Source organism: Alligator mississippiensis, chromosome 2 (genome assembly GCF_030867095.1).
Source record: "Alligator mississippiensis isolate rAllMis1 chromosome 2, rAllMis1, whole genome shotgun sequence".
NCBI lineage: Eukaryota > Metazoa > Chordata > Crocodylia > Alligatoridae > Alligator > Alligator mississippiensis.
Window position 1 is genome coordinate 227,808,737 of NC_081825.1, and position 21,153 is coordinate 227,829,889.

The 21,153-nt window shown below is 49.9% G+C and overlaps 1 protein-coding gene and 1 long non-coding RNA gene across 5 annotated transcripts; both read right to left on the reverse strand.

Moving 5' to 3' along the window:
* Positions 1 to 1,249: 1,249 nt before the first annotated feature.
* On the reverse strand, positions 1,250 to 15,015 carry ARFGAP2 (ADP ribosylation factor GTPase activating protein 2). 4 transcript variants are annotated; one of them, XM_059722827.1, is made up of 18 exons: positions 14,928 to 15,012; positions 14,618 to 14,736; positions 13,394 to 13,469; positions 11,701 to 11,773; positions 10,993 to 11,124; positions 10,826 to 10,906; positions 9,492 to 9,594; positions 8,736 to 8,792; positions 8,095 to 8,139; positions 7,308 to 7,360; positions 6,686 to 6,822; positions 5,902 to 6,033; positions 5,316 to 5,444; positions 5,098 to 5,229; positions 4,523 to 4,649; positions 4,285 to 4,375; positions 3,994 to 4,112; positions 1,250 to 3,483 (listed from the first exon to the last, which is right to left on the reverse strand). In XM_059722827.1, exons 2-18 carry the CDS (start codon positions 14,685 to 14,687, stop codon positions 3,463 to 3,465), a joined length of 1,578 nt encoding a protein of 525 aa, XP_059578810.1. In that variant the 5' UTR covers positions 14,688 to 14,736; positions 14,928 to 15,012; the 3' UTR covers positions 1,250 to 3,462. The 4 variants fall into 4 exon arrangements, with proteins under 4 accessions (XP_059578810.1, XP_006261454.1, XP_006261455.1 ...); XM_006261392.4 differs by lacking the exon at positions 13,394 to 13,469 and having other exon boundaries at positions 14,928 to 15,015; XM_006261393.4 differs by lacking the exons at positions 8,095 to 8,139; positions 13,394 to 13,469 and having other exon boundaries at positions 14,928 to 15,015.
* Positions 15,016 to 16,747: 1,732 nt separating this feature from the next.
* On the reverse strand, positions 16,748 to 20,681 carry LOC109280487 (uncharacterized). The gene is made up of 2 exons (XR_002086822.2): positions 17,883 to 20,681; positions 16,748 to 17,132 (listed from the first exon to the last, which is right to left on the reverse strand). It is a non-coding gene; the product is annotated as an uncharacterized LOC109280487 (long non-coding RNA).
* Between the last annotated feature and the right edge of the window lie 472 nt (positions 20,682 to 21,153).

The following is a 21,153-nucleotide window of genomic DNA, read 5'->3' on the forward strand; positions in this document are numbered from 1 at the left end:
TGATTTTTAACACTATGGGTTTTTAACACTGTTTGAAATCTCTGGGATTATCTTGTGAACCATATTTGTACTCCTAACAGTACTAACACCGTGTGGCATCCCACAGCACCTTTGGAAGTATCTCAAGGCACCCCAGGATACTGTGGCACCTTGATTGAGAATCACCAACTTTATTTTACTGAAACACTCAAAAGGACTTAGCAGTACTGTATTTTCACGCATACATCCCGCAGGGTATATGAGATTTTACAAAAAAAATGGATGGGTGCAGGCTATCAATGGATTTTTTTCCCCCTGCAGGGCCCGGGCAGGCAGGGCTGTTCCGCTGCCACCGTGGGGGCCAGGCCAGGCTGCACTGCCTCCCTGCTGGGCCTGGGCAGGCCAGGCAGTGCTGCCACCGCTGTGGGGGCCAGGGCCTGGCTGCACTGCCTCCCCCCTGGGCCCGGGCAGGCCGGGCTGTGCCACCACTGCCGCAGGGGCTGGGGCCAGACGGGCTGCGCTGCCTCCCCATGTATATGCCACCGCGGGGAATACACGGGTGCGGCATATACACAGACTAATTTACAAAAATACAATTTTCCATGGGTTATATGTAGGTGCGGCTTATACCCATCAGCAGGCTATATGCATAAAAATATGGTAGTTTCCTTACACTACACATCAGTTATCAACAACCTGTAATAAAGGTTACTATGTTATCTAACTCCATGTTTCTGTGCCTTAACTAAGTCTGATGCCTTTGAAGTTAAACCCAGGAAAATCAGTTATGGTTAAAACTTGCTCTAGGGATAGCTATACTGCCCCTATCATATGGTTTACGTTCTGAAAGTACTGCTACATTCTCTCAATATGAACCCTTGTATAGGAATCCTAACGTGGTTACAAACATCAGCTTCCAGAGAGGGTGGACTAATCTGACAGAGATTCAGCACAGAATTGCATGCTGCATGAGGAATATACTATACTTGACTCAACTTGCACCGTATGTGTACTGTACAGTTCCAGTTCTCCTCCTCACCCGATTCTCTCATCATAGCCATGGCATGCCACTGGAACGAGGCACGAACTCCTGTCACCAGAGCAGCGAGTGGTAAGGGAGGTAGCATAAACATGGCCTTGCCTTAAAATTCAGTTCCCTTTATCCTCTTTTATTCAGCAGTTGTGCATTTCAGATCATAGCCGCTACTGCTCCTCCTGCCTCATGCCACACAGCACTACACGCCTGACCCAGAAAGAGAGAAGCTGGAGATCACACAGGGGGTTCCTTTATTCAGCTGAGGAAAGAGTTCCACTTCACTCCCCCTTACACAGCAGAGCCTTGAGCCCTGCCACAAACACAGCACATTAATACCGTTATCTCCTACATAATGCAGACAACCCAGAGAAGAGAAATCCTTTCCTGTCTCAGAGCAGAGAGAATATCAGGCCCCAAGGAACACCCACCATTCTCCAAAGCAGGGTGTGGGACAGGCTGCCTGTGCTTCACTCTTGAGACAACCTGATAGTTCAAATCTAAGCATCTGTGCATATTTCAGAGCCCAAGGAACAGAAACTGAGGGAGCACAGGGGTGGGGGGAAAGAAAATTTGCAGAAAGGCAAGGCAGACACTCACCTCTTTCAAGTTTGCAAGGAAAAAGTCAGTGACTACTGCACTGTGCGATGAAGAACAGCAGGCAGGGGGAAGGGTTAGACCCTGCTCAGCCTTGAGGCAGGGGCTAGAGCCCTCCCATCTCCCTTTCCCTCCAACAAACAGGCCCATCAGCATAGAATTTACTAATGCCCATTCAGATGTGGGAAAGGGAGACTGTGTCCCTTTTACAGGGGAAGCAGGCCCAACCTGTAGCCATCAGCTGGCAAAGGGCTGGCAGGAGAGTCCAGACCCGTATGGGCAGGGCATAGTAGCCACTGGCTGAAGCTACCTCTTTGCCAACAATTGGTGCAGTACTAAAAGTTGTTTATCAAATCATAATGCAGCTCCCCAGGTGGAATAAGGAGAGAACTCAGTATCATGAAGTAGTTTCACCTGCCAGTGGCAGGGCATGAAGACACAATGAGGGAGGCTCCCAGGCAGGTGCACTACATGCGAAGGCTCCACATACTCTGCACTGTGCTCATTGCTGGCTGCAATAGAGAAGATTCCCTTGCTACCTTTGCCTCAAAGCAGCACTGTGGGGAGAACAAAGATCAGCTCATCACTTCCTCCAGTTCCTCTGCTCCCCACAGACAGTTATTCAAGTAAAATGACTTGAAGGAAAGGTCCAAAGCTGCTATAAGGGGAAAACAACAGCGTTCAGCCTGTGCCAAGAACAAAAGCTACCATCTTCATATGCACAGACAGGAGGTGGCTAGGGCATAGACTTCAGATAGAACAAGTCAATGCAAACCAGGAGTGGGGAGGCCCAGTCGAGCAGGCGTATGTCCCTGGGCACAGGTGCGAAGGGATCCACATGAAACTGGGGGAATGGAACAAGTGGCTACTACCTCCCTTTTTGGAAAGAATTGTAATTAAAAAAAAAAGGAGAGAGAGAGAGAGATCTTTCTTCCATTGCCAAAGAGATTGCACCCAGCCCTCAAGGACCCAATGTAAGGGAGATCAGGAAGCAAGCAGCCAGCAGGCATCTTTTAACTGCAAACCTTACACAATTCTCTACATCACATGCTACAGAGACTCTAACATGCTCTACCTGAGTAGAGCAAACCCTTGCCTCAGAGTTAGAAGCAGCTGGGGATACACTAGCACTGGGCTACTCCAGCTACCTTGCAGGTAGGCACCTTTGTCAGGCTTAGCTCCCTCCAGATCCAGGGTTTCTGCTGCCCAATGTAAACAGGGGCTAATTTTTTGCTTTACTAGATTGTTTCACCCAAGCACTTTTTCTAATTCAAAGACTGTCATGTGACTTGATTTTACAGCAGTAAGTGGGGACATCGTATCATGCTGCAAAATGCAGGCACTGGGAAACCCCCACCCCATCTTCACTGGTAACTGCAGCTCCTCCATCCCCACCTCTTCTCCTGGCCTATGGTAACTGAACACATCTTTCCACCCAATGATGTCAGCTCTGCTGTACTAGCCTGTATGAGAAGGGGCACCAGTTAGCAGCACTGAGCAGAACACATGGCATCTACAGAGCTCCTGGTTATAGCAGTCACTTTAAGACAAGATATGGGCCAGTGAGGTCTGGAGCATTTATAATGGCAGCAACTGGCAGCTTCTGTTCCACAGTTCAGAGCAGTGTGAGAGTTTCTGGAAAAAGGCCTCCTTCTTCATTCGTTAAACAGGTAGGGTCATGTTTGAGGGCATACCGATTCCAGTACAGATCAGAGTCCAGAGCTATTTAAAAAGGATTCAGGACATGGCCATTTCCCCCCACCCCACCCCAGACACATTAAAACACAATCCTGCAATCCAAAGTGAAATCAGTGCCTCTGCTGGCATCCCTGTGAGTTGCAGTCCCTGGTTCATCAATAAGAGCCATAACGATCCTGGGGAAGGAAACACACTCTTAGCTGCTGTCTACACCACACTTCATGTACACTAACAAGAGGACAAATGCAAAAGCCCTGAGCTGCTTAATGTTCTTGGATACCCAAGAGGCAGGGAGCAGCACAAAGCAAAACCACACCACCCAGAGACACCTGGCCAAGAGGAAGGTTTAAAAAAAAGCAGCCTCAACCTGGTAGGTTCTACCCAAAGGTGTAGTGAGGAAAATGCAAGTTGTTTCTGGAGCAGCAAGGGTCCCCCGCACCACTTACTACAGCAGCCTGGAATGGTCTCAACCACCAGGGCACAGATAGTAACTCTAGCAGAAAGCCACACAAAGGAATTTGCCTTCAAAACCACTGCCCATGCACATGTATGCGCACAGGTGAGGCATGAGACAAACAAGAGGCTGCAAATTCAACTTATTTGCTCTGCAGTTCACCTGAAGATGTACAGTTGGGCAGGAAACTCATATCCAGATCCACACCCAGTCCAGAGTCCCCCTTCCTCACCTGCAGTGAGTTCATCACACCATTGGCTAGAACAGCCATTTTCCCAGCAACAGATTTCACTCCTTGCTTGAATTGAGCGATGTCAGCTGCAGGTAGCACATTCCCAATTGACACCCCACCTGCAAAGAGCCAGCAGGAGGGCTGGGGACAGAATGCAAGAACAGTGCCCCCCATTCCTACAGGTCTTGTTGCAGAAGACACGGGGATAAGTTCCATGCTGGTCCCCAGGCATGGCACTCTAGACTCCCAGCTCCAGGGCCACCCTTCATCCCACACTAGGTGCTAACAAACCTGAATGTGTGTTCTCAGCCTCCCCAAAGAGGTCTGCGGAGCTGATGGCATTGCTGCCTGAAAGCTGCTGCAATCGGGACCTGGCCTCATACTACACCGAGGAAAAGATAGAACAAGACTCAGATCCAGCTACAAAAGGCCAAAGCCAGGGTTTAAGCAGAAAGCAGGGTCTGTCCAAAGGTGGAAAACCAGACCAAGCATCTGAAAGTGGGTGCAGCAGGGCAAATGTGGCACTTACCTCAGCATCGGCTTCCCGCCCAAAGAACATGTCTGAGGAGATGGCTTTGGCCCCTGCAAATTTCTGCCGAGCTTCATTTGATTCCACTATGGATGCCCTGCTCTCTGCCTCCTTCCGATTGGCGGGTCTGAGGAGATGACGAGAGACCTCTCCAAGTTTTGCACTTACTGAAGCAGCAAGGAAGGCAGCTCATGGGCTCTGCTCCTCAGACTCCCTACAAACCTACAAAGCCACATGCAGCAGCTGCTGTCCATTAGGACAGTTTAGCACAACCAAATATAGCTAGTGGTCATGAAGTTCTCATTGTATTCCCAAGCCATCCACTTCCTTGTTAGAAGTAGAGGCCAATACCCCTTTTACCTAGGAGCCACTGCAGACACTGGGTATTCTCCATTCGCAGTGCTAGTGTTTAGATGTTTTTTGCCTACTGGGGTTTCCACAGCACAAGATTTGAGTGGCTGGACATTGGCATCGCTATTGGCCCCTCAGAAACACCAGACCAGCACTCTCCCTGGCAGGCATACCCCTAGGGTCCAGAGCCTGAGCTCTAGCAATAGCAAGAGAGTATACTTTACCTCTCTCCAATGGGCCGGATGCTGGAAATTGTCACTTCAGCCTCTTCCTCCCCTTTGTCGACACCCCAGGAGGAGTCAGTTTCCCATCGTGAACTGAAGGCATCTCCCAGTGAGAAGGGGTTATCTTTATACCTATGGATCAAACAGAGGGGGACTCAGCCAGACCACACCACATGACCTAGAACTAAACCAAAGGCCACAGTGAAGCCCAGGCTTACTTGGGGGGTCCAGATGTAAAGCCTCCAGCATCTTCAAATAAGTCCAACCTGGAGCGGGAAGATTTTGCTGCCAGTGGGGTCTCCTGCTCAATTACTTGCATCTCAGACAGCACCGAGTGTGAGACAGAACTAGAAAAACAAGGCAGAGGTCAAGGTTCTGGTTCCAGAGGGCCCAAAATGGGGCTGAAAACACCCACCCATTACTAGTGCCAATCTGTCTCAACTCAACTTGAAGAAAATGCAGGCTCTGACAGGCAGCAGAGTCTGGAATGGGATGCAGCCAGATATACCCAAGGTCTATAACAAGAGCAGCTGCCACCACAGTAAGACTCAGAGGCTAAAGGGGCCACATCTCAGTTTTCTGGACAGGTCAAAGGCAGACCAGATTCTCCAGATAAAACATAAGGCTTCATTCCCCTTCAGGGAACAGAGTGGTTCTAGATGCCACTTGCCATATTGGCAACTGAATCAAACACATCAGACACTCATCTGTTAAGATGGCAGCAAGCTAATTCCTACAGAAATCTTAAGCCAAAGCAACACACTCAGAGTGTACCTGGCACCCACCCCACCCAGAATCAGGTACCTTCTGGACACCAATCCCATGCCCAGCCTCTCAGCTTGTTCACGTTTCTTTCCTTCCAAGTTCTGAAGTTTCTTCTCCTCCTTCTTCCGATCGAGCTGCAATTCCTGATAGGCCAGTCGCATTGAGGTAACTCTAAAGGAAACATCTGTTATTAATACAAGTTTGCCTCTCCCAAATGGATACAGTGCGTTTGGGGATGGGGAGAAAAACAAAAAGAAAACCCCACTCTGGTCATGTCTACACTGACAAAAGGTTCATTTTTACAACAGTGTGTGCACAGATGTGGCATTAAGCCTGTAAGTAAAGAAGATGCATCATTTCAGCTCAACATCATAAAATCTAGACTAGGATTGACAAGTTAAATGCTTGCTCAAAGAACCTTGTCTGCTTATAAAAACCACACTTATTTCCCTTGGGCAGACACAGCCTTCAAGTTCAAACAAAAGGTCCCAAATCCCAGCCCAGTCTTATGGCAGGCCCTTACATGGCATTAGTATAACAGACCCAGAACTTACAGAGCAGTAAGAAAATACTACTTCTGCTGACCTAAGGCCCTTTCATAGACACTAATTCAAGCAACCAAGTCAGAGCAGCTGTAGGGGCTATTCTTGCTTCAGACTACTGCCCCCTGTAGGCCAGAGATTTACCTTGCTGCTAGTCCTGCACCCAAAGCTGAGAAGCTTCTAAAAAAAGAAAAGGAGTCAGCCTCATCATGCCAGTTTCACTGCTGTGGCAAGCAAGTACTTGGCCCCTGACAAAGGTTTCTCCCATGCTTGACACTCACATGGATTCCTCAGCTTGTTTTCCAGACTCCACAGCTTGCTGCTCCCTCAGCTTCTCAGCCACCTGGGCCTGCCGCTCGATCTCGGTGAAGCTCTGGCTGCTCACTTTCTGGGCTCCAAGACCCTTTTTCGCACCCAACTGGGAAAGACCCAGAAACAAAGATAGACAATTCATAGCCATTAGAAACTCAGCGAGTCACTTCCAGACTAAAACCCCCACCTCCTTACTCGGCTAGATCAGGTCTTCAGTCTGTCCAATTCTGTGTCCCACAACAAGCAAGCAAGCAAGCAGTACCTGAAGGGGGTACCGAGGACAGGGAGAGCAATTAGGGAATGAACCTGACTACTGGTGCAGGAAAGGGTGGGACTGGCCCTATGCATGGCAAGTCTACCAGCAATGCTCACATAATGCTCCAAGGCTCAAGTACCTTCACCTCCTCAAGGCACTGGGGGAGCAAGAATGGATGGAGAGAAGCGTTGATTCACTTAGGGCAAAGGCAAGGGTTTGGCCAACACTGCTCAGGTTCAGGAGGCAGCCCAAGTAGAGCGCCAGGAGGGAGAAAGCAGAGACACATGAGAAGTGGGGCTCTCCCCATTACACAACAGAAGCCGAGACATACATACCCCTTTCTTGGCAGCTCCTGGCTTCTTCTTGCCAATTAGGGAAGGTTTTAATTCTGCAACAGGGAGAAAGGAAGGAGTGAGCAAAAAGGTAAGAAAAGCCTCAACAAGCTGAAGTTAGTATTTAATAAACCTGGTGGCAGCCCACACAGAGATCCACTACAGCCCAGCCACAACAGAGTCTAGGACAGAGCATGCAGTTTTACAGCAGCAGCCTGGGTGACTTCACCCAGCCAAAAACAAAGCCCTGAGACCACTCTGAGGGATGAGAAACCCTGAAGCTTTGCAGGTATGGGGTTAGGGAGGGTGTGCTGTCTGAAACAATTCCTTCCTGCAGCTCCACTATTTCATGCATTATAGGCAGGGGTGATTCCTATCTGGTCAAGGATGGGCGAGTCTAGTCTTTGTCCAGTGACCCCATGGAGAGAGCTCCAGCAGCCAGTCCAAAAGGAAAGGCAGCACGAGGGGACATGACAGATAGGGAGGGAGGAGCATCATCCAAAAAAGTCAAAAACCCAACCACAATAGGCTGTAGTGCTGCCTCCCTGCAGCCAGGGTCACACCTGGAAGGGATATTAGTGCACTGGCTACTTTGGTAGACCCCAAAACACAGTGGGTGACAGACAAAGTATAATTTCCTTATGCTTTCCACTAGGAATTTGGTCCCTTGGGGCAGAAATGGGGATGTTTTCTCCTGCCCAAAAAGCTGACAGAGTTGAAGGAAGAGTCACAGAACGGACAGGCAGAGGTGCCACAAGCAGCCAGCGCAGGCTATTTGTTAGCCAGTTACCTCTGGCAGGTGGAGGCCCGTGTGTAGACAGACACATGGACATGTCTGAGGAAGAAAGACACAAAATATGGGGAGTGAAAGGGGTGCTGAAGGATGAGAGCTTCACACTAGAAGCCAAACAGAGAGGCAAACTCTAGCCATACAGTACAGCTCCAGATAGAAGATAGTGTGGCGGGATCATCATTCCTACAGGTGATACCTCCCTGAGGAGCTGACTGCATGCCAGGGAAAATGAATAAACTTTCCACAAGCCTAAAATTAACATGGCTTGAGTAGTCAAGTTCTGGGTGCCTATCCTAAATTCCAGAAAGGTAATAAGCTGTTGAAAAGATGCGATTTTGATCTGGTCAGTGAATGGGGCAGGAAATCAACAATACACTGAAAGGAATCCATGGTCACAGAGACCTAGAGCACAAAAGAACTAGAAAGAGGACAACAGACCCCCTAAAACTGACTTCAAAGGCACACTCATGCCTGCTTAAGTGCCAAGAGTTGGTGTTCCCATGCTCTTGCTAAAGAAAAAGCCCTTTTGCAGCTCCTATATCAGGTCCAAAGGAAAGAAGAGCCCAGGAAGAATTGTCAACTCCCAGGGACAGGGCAGTGGGGAAAGGAGTGGTGTTAGGGTAAGAAATTTCACTTACCCACAGGAGCTTTGGGGGATGTGCTCAACAGGTCAATAGATGGGCCTTGGTTAGACTCTAAGGAAACAAAACCAGCAGTCAGACAATAAAAAAAGCTAGATGTTCTTCTCCCTCTCCCCTTGTCAGCATGCTCACTGCTCCCTATCCCTTAATGTACAGAGCCCAGACGTTTCTCAGAAAGATACAATAACCCCAGAGTAGCTGACCTATGTTCTCCACACAGCAAGCTACTTCAAGGAGCGTGACAAGAAACCACCTAAGCCAACACCTTAGATAGAAGTCTGTGAAGCACATTTTTTCCAAGCAAAATCTCTGTTTCTGGACCTCCTGATTCTCCAGAGTCCCTTTCTCTCCCTGCAGCATGCATTTGGAAACAGGAACTTTGAAGCAATGTTCACCTGTCTCTGTTCTACAAACGCCACTTGTAGAGTAACCTGTATGATACTCTGCAGAGGCTTACTGTGGAGAGGACTATGAGGTCTGCAAGTGAACAACAGTCAAACAAGACAGTTAAGCCCAAAGTCAAAGTCTAGGTCTCTATACATATGCTTCAGAGAGAGAAAGAACTGCACATCATCTGTAGCTAAGGAGCAGACTGACTTTCCCAAGTGTCTGGATAAGTTTAATCAGTCCTCCTGCACTATGCTGAATGAAGCCTCCACCCATACCCATAGCTTTTTCCAACCCTGTCCAGACAGCTTCTCTGCTGGAAGACAAGCCAAGTTCTTAACAGAAGTTAGTCAGCTGGGTACTCACGTGGCATTGTGCTGGCTTCAGATGGCTTGGCTGCTCTCTCCATCTCCAATGAGGACTGTGCAGGATTCTGACTGGCCTCTGCAATGTCCCATATACCACAAGGCTTAAAGATAAACATGCGCTACAATGAGTCTCAAGGGTGAATGACCCAGTAGAGGTCCAACCACCCTTCTTCCAGCCAAAGCAAGCAGGCATCCTAATGCAATTCAAAAAGCATAAGCAGATGAAATGTACTTAAGCTGCACAGATCATAGCTCCTCTGGGGAGATGGAGGATACCAGGGACCAGCCAACAATCTCTTGAGAGTATTTTAACAACATATGTAATAAAAGGACAATGACCACCCTCATCCCCCTCCTTTACCCATAGCAGGTTAGAGTGCTATGCCTTGTAAGTTGCATGACAGAGTTGACTACATAGTTTTAGTAATAGTTTAGGAAAGGATTTGTATGGGAATATTTGGATAGAGATAAACTTGTCTCAGGAAGGGGGGTGGATTGGATGACCTCTTTTAGAGTGAAAAGCAAGGACCAAGCGTTGGATGCAGTGAGGACTGTGCTGTCCACATCTGAGAGGACAACCTTTATCTGACATCCCAAGAAGGGATGAAGAAAGACTCTGAAAGGTCTATCTCAGCTGATGCTCCCCACCCTAGCCCCTAACCCTAATTCTCATTTTATTCTACACCCTAGGAAGAATAATCCCAGACATGACCCAAATTCAACAAGCCTGGGCTCCACACAGTAGAGCAGTGGGTAGCAACATTTTTGGGCAGAATGCCAAAAACACCTGCAACCTTGCCTTGTAAGATGTTGGCGTGCCAAGGGCAGATGGTGGGGGGGGCCCGCAAGAGGCCCAATCCTTGTTGTGGCAGCAGAGCCCCAGCCCCCTCCCAGAGGCGCATGTGCCAAGAAAAATGCTTTTGCATGCCACATTCTGGTACACATGCCCAGGGTTGCCCACTCCTGAAGTAGAGACTGTTTGTACCACAGCTTTTGCTGGCTACCTGCCCACAGCACAAGAGCTTACTTAACTAAACAGGTAACGAAGCATGACCTATGGACCAAAAGCAGTTGTGCAAGTCTCCCACCTTCAACACAGAACACTATACAGAGACTACAGGTGCTGGCATGCAGTACTCCAGCCTGTAACCAGACAAGATGCCAGGACTATAGCAGTCACAGGCCACAGCTGTATCATCAGCAATGGCAACTACAATCTATCTGCTTTCATGCACAGCAGGTTTGAGCATTCTAAAACCATCTTTCCATGCTCCTGACAAGTGACCAAGTCACCCTGGGATAGGAAGGAGGGCCCTATCTGATTCTCCTCACCTGTGTGTGCTCCATGAAGAAGTCAGCATCACTCTTTTCAGGAGAATGGCCAGGTGTTCCACTCAACCCATCTATCAGGAGCTGAAAAGAAAAGACGACATCCCACAGCCATAACAGTGAGGCTGCCTTGCCACAAGGTCATCAAATGAGTCAGGCTCATCACTTACATCAGTGCCGTACTTGGCCATGGTAGCACTAGCCAACTGCCTGATCTTCTCTCTGTACATCTGGGCAGCCCGACTGTTATACTTGGCATTGGCATCTGTGGTGGTGCATCCATGCTGGCGGAAGAAGGCAGTCTGAAAAGAAGAGACTCATCAGTCTGCTGGCAGCCAAGCCATGCTCAAATAAACAGAACAGAGCTATAACTAACTTGACAAAAGCACCAGCAGGGGAAGTAAGGGCTTCCTGGGGCTGGGGAGGGTGGAGAAAAGCTTCTCCCTGGAGAGACACTGTTCAACTCAGCTTTCACTTAAATCCTGCCTGTCCAGGACCCAGAAGCATGAGAGAATGCAACCCACCCTTCCCCAGAGAAGAACAGTTCTGAATCACAAGAGACAGCTGGGGAAGAACAGGTCCCCTGACCAGTTTCCAATGCCCTGAATTGGGGGGGGGGGAAATCACATTTCGGAGATAAGGAGCGTGGCAAGCCTATTTTTCAGGAAGCTGCACTCTCCAGCAAGGTCACCATTCTGACCTCTTGATTTCAGATGAAAAATTAAGAGGCCTTCTCTCCCTTGTAGGCCTCCAAATGACAAGAGAAGAGAATGGCACCAGCAGCACAATGGTGTAATGGCAGGAAGAGCTGGACAAGCAAGGAGCAGGTGTCTACTACTGAAAGGGGAACCAAATAAATGCCTACAGAGGGTCCTCACCGCATTGGCATTGCTGCCCACTTGCATACACCTCAGCTGGAACCAACTCCAGTTTGAATCCAGCTCTGTAGACCTGCAAAAGAACAAATTAACTACATTAATAAAAATTAGTAACAACCAAAAAAGCTTGATATCCTGCTGCTATTCAGTCTCACAGTTTGCAGGGGAACTATGGGATATTAACTGTAGCCTTGCTTCCCTGTCTCCCACACCAACAGTAACAAATTAAGAAGCGTTTTAATGATCAGTATCTCACCAGCTGGCTCACCACATGGAATAATGCAATGTCCAAGTAGAAAGGCTTTCCACTAACACTATACTCTTAACATGTTGTAGTTCAAGCTAGAAGACCCCGGGAAGCATATGCTGTCATTCTGGAACTGGTCCCACCACAGTATGAAAGATGTATCTATTTATCTCATCTTACTGCATTTAAAGTCTTGCAGGGACACTGTGTGAAAGACCTAACTCAAAGGAGCACTGCATTCTGACAGAAACCTTGAAGCCAGCATGAGGAAGAGCCATTTCAAGAGCCATCCCACCCTCCATTTCCAGAAGGTTGCACAAAAAGAGACAGCAGCTACCACCAGGGCCCCAGCTGGAAGAGAATCCGAAAACATAGACATGGATCCTACAACAGGGCATGAATCTAGTCACTGTATCATACAAGACCTCAATGGCAAAGCATGCAGTGGACATTCAGTGAATACCTGGACATTAAATTGTGCCTGGGAAACACTCATCACAGTGGTATATGGTATAACAAAAACAGACCAAGAGATTACAATGTAGGCATAGAAATAAAGTAATCCTGTACTCCAGAAATGAAAATAATATATCTGAGGAGAAAATATACTGGAACAGGCACTAAGTGGGAGAGAGAAACCTAGGATGTTGATATTTTGAGAAAGTTTTTGGCATGTTCAACTGCAGTTTATGAAGAAATACAACAGCAAACAAGGAGCCCATGTAATCCTAGGACCCAGATGCCTTGTGTTACAGCACAGAGAAGGAAGTTTCCTTCAATGGGTCTACTGCAACTACTCCTGGAATATCACTTTCTGTTTGGCACTCAATGGCAGCATGAACCTGGCAGCATGCCAGAAAACATCAATAAAAGTAACTCGATGGATAAGAAATTGAGGACACATCTGTATGATACAATGCAGTGTCATCCAGAAACACCTCAGCTGGCTGCTACCAGAAGCAGTGTAGCTGTCTGTTCGGCTAGGTAGAGTGCCAAGCTAATTAGCCCTGATGAGAAGTAGGTTTTAACAAGCAAGCAAAGCACTAAGCTAATGCAGCTGTACTGTTTCCAGTATCCAACTTAATTTAGGTATCTCCTCCACACAACACTGTATTTTGTCATGCAGAAACACCCTAAGTTTTAAGGAAAAATTAAAAGCTAGATTTGCCTGGTACAATTAAGAGATTACTAAAAAGCCAGTCTAATTATACAAAGGATGTAACAGAGCAGCAGAGACATCATAAATGGGAAAGTGTGGCTTAATAATTTTGAATATGCTAGTGCCTACAAAAGATGACCTCATTGTACTAAATGAGTTAGGCTAACCCCCATACAAAGTTAGGCTAACCTGGTACAGGGGTGGTACCTGCACCAGGAGTATAAATGATGCTGCATAATAAAATGCTGTACATGTAACGTGTGTACAAGGCTCAGGATTCAACTTACCCTAAACCACCACTCGTATTCTCTGTACAGCTTCCTGCCTGTCTTCTTTTCGACTGCTCTCTGGACCAGTGCTTTGCTATGTGAACAGGCTCTGGTTAGAGAGCCTATGCTTGGCTCTAGCTTCCCTCCTCATGGGTAGCCTGAACAGAAGCAACTACAGGCATCCCTCCCCTGAGGCTGCTGTGCAAAGAGATTTTGTGTAGCCCTCACACTGCACCTCACACCCATTTCTCTCCAACCCTTACACAGAAAAGTCCAGTCTTCTCTTCTGAGATTACCAAGTTTACGTTGGTGCTTTAAGGTTTTCATCGAGTTTTGTATGAAATGTACTTCAGAAGTTTGGAGACTTATTTGCAACCAGCAAACTACATAGGGAACCTGATTGCTTTTGGGCCTGCTCCTGCCTGACACAAACCCTTCCTTTAATCCAGAGGTATCAAAGATATGGCCCGTGGGCCAGATCTGGCCTATGGAGCTCAGCTTTCTGCCCCATGGATCTCAGACCAACCCCACCTACTGCATGTGGCATGTGCTGGCCCTGACCCCATGTGCTACTTGGGGTGTGCACAGGCCTATCTGGCCCCATATGCTACACTGGGTGGGTCCATGGCACAGGCCTATTTGTCACCTTTACTCTGGTGGGTCCAGCCCACCACGTTTCTTACTGGCCTCCCTCAGACAGGGAAAGGTGCCAATAGATTGCTTAGGACAAATAATAAAAAAAACAAAAAAACACAAACAGGTGGGAGTGCTGATCCCAGGTTTAAAATGAGAGTGCCAAGGAGGGATGCCAAGTAGAGCACACCAGACAGCGCCCACAGGCCCCCAAACAAGTCCAAGGAGCCAGCGGACAATACCCAGTGACACTCTGCTTGAAAACGGGGGTGAAAAAAGGCAGCGCCGGGGACCCTACCAGCCAAAGCCTCCTTCCTGGTCAAGCCCACGGCCAGCTTGGCCAGGGCCAGGAAGAGGCTGATCAGGAGACCGATCAGGAGGCCTGGGGCACACTGCACGTGGCACCCACGCCCACAGCGCTGCAACGAGCCCCAGCCACTGGCATGTGCCGCACGAAGCGTGTGGGACCGGATCCGCTTCCATGAGCACTGCACGCAACACCCACCCCATGATATGCACAGGCAGCTCTGTCACACTAGGCACGAGGCCCAGGGCAGGCACAGGCCCCTGCCCAGCACATGCCCAGCTGCCCCCCAGAGCCGCACACACCTGATGAAGCTGAGGTGCACGCCCAGCGAGCGGTGCGCGCCCGAGCAGTCGATGCAGAGGAAGACGCCATACGTGACGCTGGCCCAGCTCGGGTTCTTGGCGCCGCAGTCGAAGCAGCACTGGGGGAAGCAGAGCGTTAGCGTGGGCGGGAGGACCCCGCCCCGCGCATGCGCAAACGCGAGCGAACCCTGGGGGCTGGGGTGCCGCACCCGCCCCGCCCCACCCCAGGCCCGGGGTGGGGAGAGGGAGAAGGGAGAGGCCCTGGGCCCGCCACAAAGGGCCGCCGGGAGGGTCCGCGCCGCGCTTGTACCTTGTTAGCCGGCGCCGCCCGCAGCCGCTTGAACAGGGTCTGAATCTCCGCCTTACTCGGCTCGGCCGCCATGATCTCTCCTTCCCAGGCAGCACCGCGGCGACGGGGCGCCGCCGGGTCCAATCCACGCAGGGGGCGGGGCTAGCGGACGGCGGCTCGCTCGGATCAGGCCAAAGCGGAGCGCGGCCGCCGGGACACACGGAGCAGGGAGGCTGTTGCAGGGCCTGCGCGGCGCCATGCCCAAGGCGTGCTCCGCTATCAATTGCCCCAACCGCGACACCCGCGAGAGCCGCGCCCGGGGACTCTCCTTCCACAGGTCCGGCCGGGGGCGGGGCTAACATTCCATGGGGCGGGGCTACCATTCCAGGGCAGGATAACTCCGTGGGGGAGGGGCTACCATGCTAGGGCCGGGGCTAATGCCAGGGGGCGGGGCTAGCGGACCGCGGGCGGGGCTACGATGTGTTGGGGGAGGCTAGAGGCCACCAGAGCTGGGCTGATCCCCGGGGGGTGGAGCTACAAGGTGCTGGGCGGGCCTAGAGACCGTGGGTGGGGCCAGTGCACAGGGGGCGGGGCTCATGGGTTTGGGGAAGGGTGGGGTGGGGCTAGGCACTGGAGGTCAAGGGTGCCTTCCCCAGCCCAGCACTGACCCATGCCTCCATCTGCTCGCAGCTTCCCCAAAGCGCACGAGCTGCGGAAGCGCTGGTTGCTGGCGGTACGGCGTGTCGAGCCTGGCTCCCGCCGGCTATGGGTGCCGGGTGCCGGCGCCTGCCTCTGCTCCCAGCACTTTGCACGGGAGGAGTTTGAGCTCCACGGCGGGCAGCGGCGGCTCAAGGCCGGCGTCATCCCCTCTCTCTTCTCCTTCAAGGTAGTGTGAGTAGGGCCGTGGCTCCTGACTCTGGGAGTACTAGCTCCTTGGGGTGGGGAAAGCCTGCTCAGACTCCCTCTCCGCCCCTGTGTCGGGCCCCTGTGTCTGGCTGCGCCTCTCTCCCCAGCAATGTCTGATGTTGAGGAAGAGGCACTCATTCGTCCTGTCCATGCTGGCACAGGAGTTGTCTGCAGGGGGCCTGCCCCAGTGGGTGAGAAGAAAGTTGTTTGAAGGGCAGGACTCCTGGGTTTTCCTGCAGACGCTGTGCCTGCTGCCATGGTGCAGGGACAACTACCACCTCTCTGAAGCATAGTCATCTCGTAGTGGCCCTGCCGTACCCTCTGGGGTCACCAAGGAAGGGTGTTGAGTTTCTCAGATGGATGAGGTAGAGAAAGACAAAGCACAGTGCCAAAGATGTCTCTAGTTCAGACCCCTTGTGCTTGGCTTTACAGTTTCCTCATGGCCTCTCTCCCAGCACAGATGTGGGATTGGGTGTATCTGCACCAAATCAGTCCTACATGACCTACCTACGTGACCTACTTACAGTACTGTACTGGACGTTTCCCCCATGAGTTTGAGGCCCTTGTTTTCAATCCTCGGCATAGTATCTTATTCAAGATATGTCCTCTCTCACACTCCAGAGGAGAATGTTTTCTTGTTGAATTCCCTCTAGGGCTGGTTATTATCCTGGCTTGAGATGGCATACCTCACACTTAGCAATGTGTCCTCCCTTGCCCTTTTTTCTCCCCCTTTCTGTGGGCATTCAGCAATCATTGCAGGAGTCTTCTGTGCCAGGCCTTTTGATGTGTCCTCCATTCCCTGGGGCTCTAAGTTTAGAGATCAGATCACAGTAAGGAATTCATTTTAGAATAGATGGCATGGATGGGAGCTATTGCCCACAGGTAATGGCTGTTTTGCAGCATAGTGAGAAAGAAAACAAAGCAGTGGAGCCAGCTATTACCCAGCATGCATTTATTTGAAACGGGAGCCCAGAACAGACTACAGTACCTGTACAAGTGTAACACATATGCATATGTGATATTTCTTGGCAATGAAAGACTCATCTGCTAGAAAACTCCAAGTACTTTATCCTGGAGCAAAATTCCCAGGGAAGATTTTATGGTGGAGTCAACACACCCAGGTTTAACCAGACCACCAGGGGGAGCAAATCTCAGAGTCACCAGTACCACAGAGAACTTCCAACTCCTAATCCCTATGTGTTCCAATCTATTAAAAACCCCAAGCAAAAGCCCCCAGCTGATTCCAGGGGAGGGCGAGAGATGGAAAGATATCTTGTGCCCAGGAGAAAAACTGTCTGAGTTCTGTAGGTCAACTGACACCTGAAAAGGAATAGGAGTCCAGTGAGTCAAAACAGCTACTAGAAACTGAATGATATGTGCTCTCTAGAGCCAGCTCTGCTGGCAGTTACGTTTTATATTAGCTAGAGGTAGCTAGATGTCCCTGTTTAGAGTTCATAGCAATATCTGACAGAGATAATAATTGGCCTGATTCACTGCAGCAATGGATGGTCATGAAAACAGCTTTTATCCTGCTAGACCTCTCTGTAGAGTGGGAAGAGGCCACCACAGAACACCCACTGCAGCCCTAAATGCACCAAACTAGGTACTGGACTTGATGATGGAGCATAATGGATGGAGTTAGGGCACTGTCCTGAAAACTGAAGGGAATTTATTTGACCAAAAGGCTATTTGTTTACAATACAGAAATCACAAGGAATGAGGTAGTAAGGAATATTAAAATGCTTTATATGAGAATCAGTTGTGCAGCATCAGCTGGCATAGTGCATGCTGCACAGGTCAACCTGTCTCAAAAAATATTGCAGAACTAAAAGGTGGCAAAAATCTGTGGGACCCAATACCTGATGTGCAGAGACTGAATTATTAAAATTGTCTGCCTTAAAGATTGATAACTTCATAAAAAAGATCCATGGTAGAGAGGGAGTTAATCAGGAATTTTTGTTCATGCTGTCTCTAAACACAAGCAAATCAATACAGGAAACCCTTGGGATTCACAGTTTCAAATATTCATAAATGCTGAACCTGCATTTTAAATACACTTTAAACACTTACTGGAGCTCCTTGAGAGCTCTGTGCTTGCTGCTGCCAGGCTCCCGAGGCTGCTGCCAGGCTCCCGAGGCTGCCACTGGAGCTGTGTCCCCCACCCCAGCTGCTGGGGGCACTGCGTTCGTGATCGCAGTACGTTATTCATGGATTTCGCCATTCACGGGGGATACATTCTTGTATCCCCCCGCAATGATGAGGGTCTCCTGTATTTAATCAGCACAAAATGGTTGGAAATTTGATACCAGCAAGAGGAAATATTTTCTCACAGAGTGTTGAAATTATTGTGGTGTGGCACATGTTGCCGTGGTAATTAGCTGAGGCCAAGACTTCATCATTTATATGGGATCGAGGGGAGTCAGAGTTGTCATACTTAATAGCCAAAACCCCACCACAACTTCAGATGAAACACTAAACCTCATGCTTCAGGACTTCAGCCAGTCTCTGTCTCCAAGGGATTTGAGTGAGCCCTTAATGTGGGACAGATGATCGTGTATCTGTTCACTGCAGGGTTCTCGCACCTTCCCCTGAGCATCTGGTTTCAAATAGTGTCAGAGACAGGATATGGGACTAGATAAACCTCAGATCTAACGTGTTCGTAACCTGGGGTAAAATGACATTATGTTGACCAGCCCTGAGCTCACTTCAACAGACCAACTCCCCAGTGGTGTACACAGCCTCCAGCATCTTTGAACCAGCTCTGCATTTCGCCACTGCATTCATCACATTTGCAAAGGCAGTAGGGGAAGAGGCACTGTAGGCTTATGTCCCTTCTGTAGGGCTTTCAATTAACTTGGATGCACAGCACAGTCACCAAGGTGTGTTTGCTGTAACAGACAGAGCCAAAAAGCATTGCTAGCTCAGGGGAATCTTTTGTTGATGGCCCCAGCTCTTGGCAAAACTTTCCTGCACAGGATGAGGCCTTCTGATCCAGAGTACCCATTGTCCATGAAAGCAGCAGGAATAGAGAGATGCTGGCAGTAGAAATAGTTTCTTTTTGTTCCCTCTGCCAGCGCAGGAAAGACCTCCTGTCGCTCTCTCTTCCCTGGGAGCAATCGCTGTCACAGCAACACAGGGCAGCTCTCTTTGTTTCCTGCAGCTGTTTCTTTTGCCTTGCAACCTGACTAAATGATTCAGGCAGCACCAACAGGATTCTGAGCTCCAACCTGGCAGACTGTCCTTTGCCCCCAGTTTCCAGGTCCCTTCACATCACATCTGGCCTCTGGTCCTGCTCCTCTTAATTGCCAGTAAAGCGAGCCCTGAGCCAATTGTCCCTCCCAGGCTTAGTTCTCCTTGCTGTTTTCCAGCCCCCTCAGGAAGTAATGGCCTCAAACAGCATCCCTTGCATGAAGGAAAATGAGTGAAAGTGATCTGGTTTGTTCCTGCTGCCTGACACATAGCTGGGGCATTTCCCAGCATGAAAGCCCTGCTGTAAATAGTGCTTGAGCTCAGTTGACAATAAGAAGGACAAGCGGTAAAGAGGAAACCGGAGAACTCTGTGCAGGACGTAAGAGACAAAAGCCACAAGTAAAGAATGAAGGGGACTGGTGTGGACCAGCCCTGAACTTGTAGGGCTGAGCCCAAGAGTGGTAACTACAAATCTTCTAAGAGCAACCTTCATCTGTTCCATGGAGTATGGCAAGGCAAAGCAGGAACCACTAGCTTACCCAGAAGTGAATCCTGACCCAAGGGCCATTTGGGAGAAAGTGCCCAGTGAGCAGATGTCATGGGCTGATTAGAGGCAGGCTGCCAAGCAGAGCTGTTGACCTCTTGTGCCACCACTGAACCAGAGGACCAAGAGAGGACAGGGTAGAGGCTGCTGCAGGTTCAATTTACTGTGAAAAATCGTTCAGAAGGAAGCAGCACCTCATGTTGCCCATAGGTGTAGTGTGGAGTCTGCCCTTCAATACCACGGAACGGCCAGGAACAGAAGTGGCACGTTAAAAAGAGAGAGCAGAAAAAAGAGAGGTCATTAATCAAACCCCTTGCATCCAAGTCAAAGTTTGTCAGGATGTGGCAATAGCCAGCTAGATGGTTTCCCTAAAGTAGCCAACAAGAACTCCAGGCCCCATTCACACTGCTCTGCCCAGACTGGCTGGGTGCTCTTCAGTCAACTCTTCTATAGTCACTGGAGATCTCCTAAGAGTCCTTGCCTATGAGCAAATCCTTCTTCTGGAGTAAACCTTACCTAGCTTCCTAGGTCCAGCCACACTGGCTGTCTGACATAACAATTATCCCCATTTCTAGTTCTGATGGAAGCTGTTGAGATGGCATCAGTTCCTCTGAACACAGCCCAGCCCAGGGGAAGCCATTACCATATTTTCATCACAAGGGTTTGTGCTGAAGCTGTTTATCCATTAAAGGGCCCCTCTGTGTGTCTCTTGCTTTCAATTTGCCCCAATTAGAGGTTCCTCAAGACGTGGTCCCCTCCTTTATTAGCAGGGATCCTGGTTTTCCCTGATAAAAAAAATTGCAAATTCTTGATACCCCCCCCCCCCCAAAAATTATCTGACAAAATCCCCAAAATCTGTGATTAAAATGAAACTCCACTATTTATATAGGTATTAATGGAACATAATGTTTTATTGATATATTTACAATTTTAAAGCAGTTTGGAAGCTTACCAGTGCCTCAATCACTGTAGTAAAATAAATTAAATACCTATACATTTTGGTATTTGATTTTGGGTTTTTTATCATGGAATGTCAGAGCTCCCCCTGCCCCCTTAGCTCACCAGGATGCAGGGCCAGGCCCCTCATGCACCACCCACAGCCCCCTGGCCCTGCCGGTGCTGCTCACTCCCCCCTACAGCCACCTTGGCTCTGCTGGTGCCCCTCACTCCCCACCCACAGCCTTGCTGGTGCCCCTTGCCCCCCAACCACAGCCTGTGCGCTCCCCCCAGCCCTGCCAGAGGGGGCCCCCAGCTGCCAGAGCTACAGGATCAGGGACCTAGGTCCACAGCCCCCTGCCTCCTGAAGCAGCACCCAAGCCCCAGATGCTGCCTGCGGGAGGTGGCAGCTGCTGCAGCAAAGTGAAGCGTGGAGCCCAGCTCTCCCCCTCACCCCTCCCTGCCACGGGCAGCATGGCTAGAGCAAAGCCCAGGCTGCCCTCTGTGGACTTGGGGGACCAGCTTCTCCTCACTGCATGCACTCCTGGGGGGAATGTGGGGACACGTGCAACACATTGTGGCCTCAGGCTCCAAGTCCTACATACTGCCCTGTCCTACCCAACTCCCTCCCTCCCTCCCTCCCTCCTTATGGGGGCCTGAACCCCTCCTCCC

Bases quoted from the DNA above. Each gene is read 5' to 3' on its own strand.
- ARFGAP2 (XM_006261392.4), bottom strand. From the start codon at position 14,999: ATGGCGGCCGAGCCGAGTAAGGCGGAGATTCAGACCCTGTTCAAGCGG. The intron at 6,034-6,685 runs GTGAGTGTCAAG...TGTTTCCTTTAG, and splicing joins AAACAAGCTGAGGAATCCAT to AGTTACCTCAATGCGACTGG. The intron at 4,376-4,522 runs GTAAGTGCCACA...TCCTCGGTGTAG, and splicing joins GGCGGGAAGCCGATGCTGAG to TATGAGGCCAGGTCCCGATT.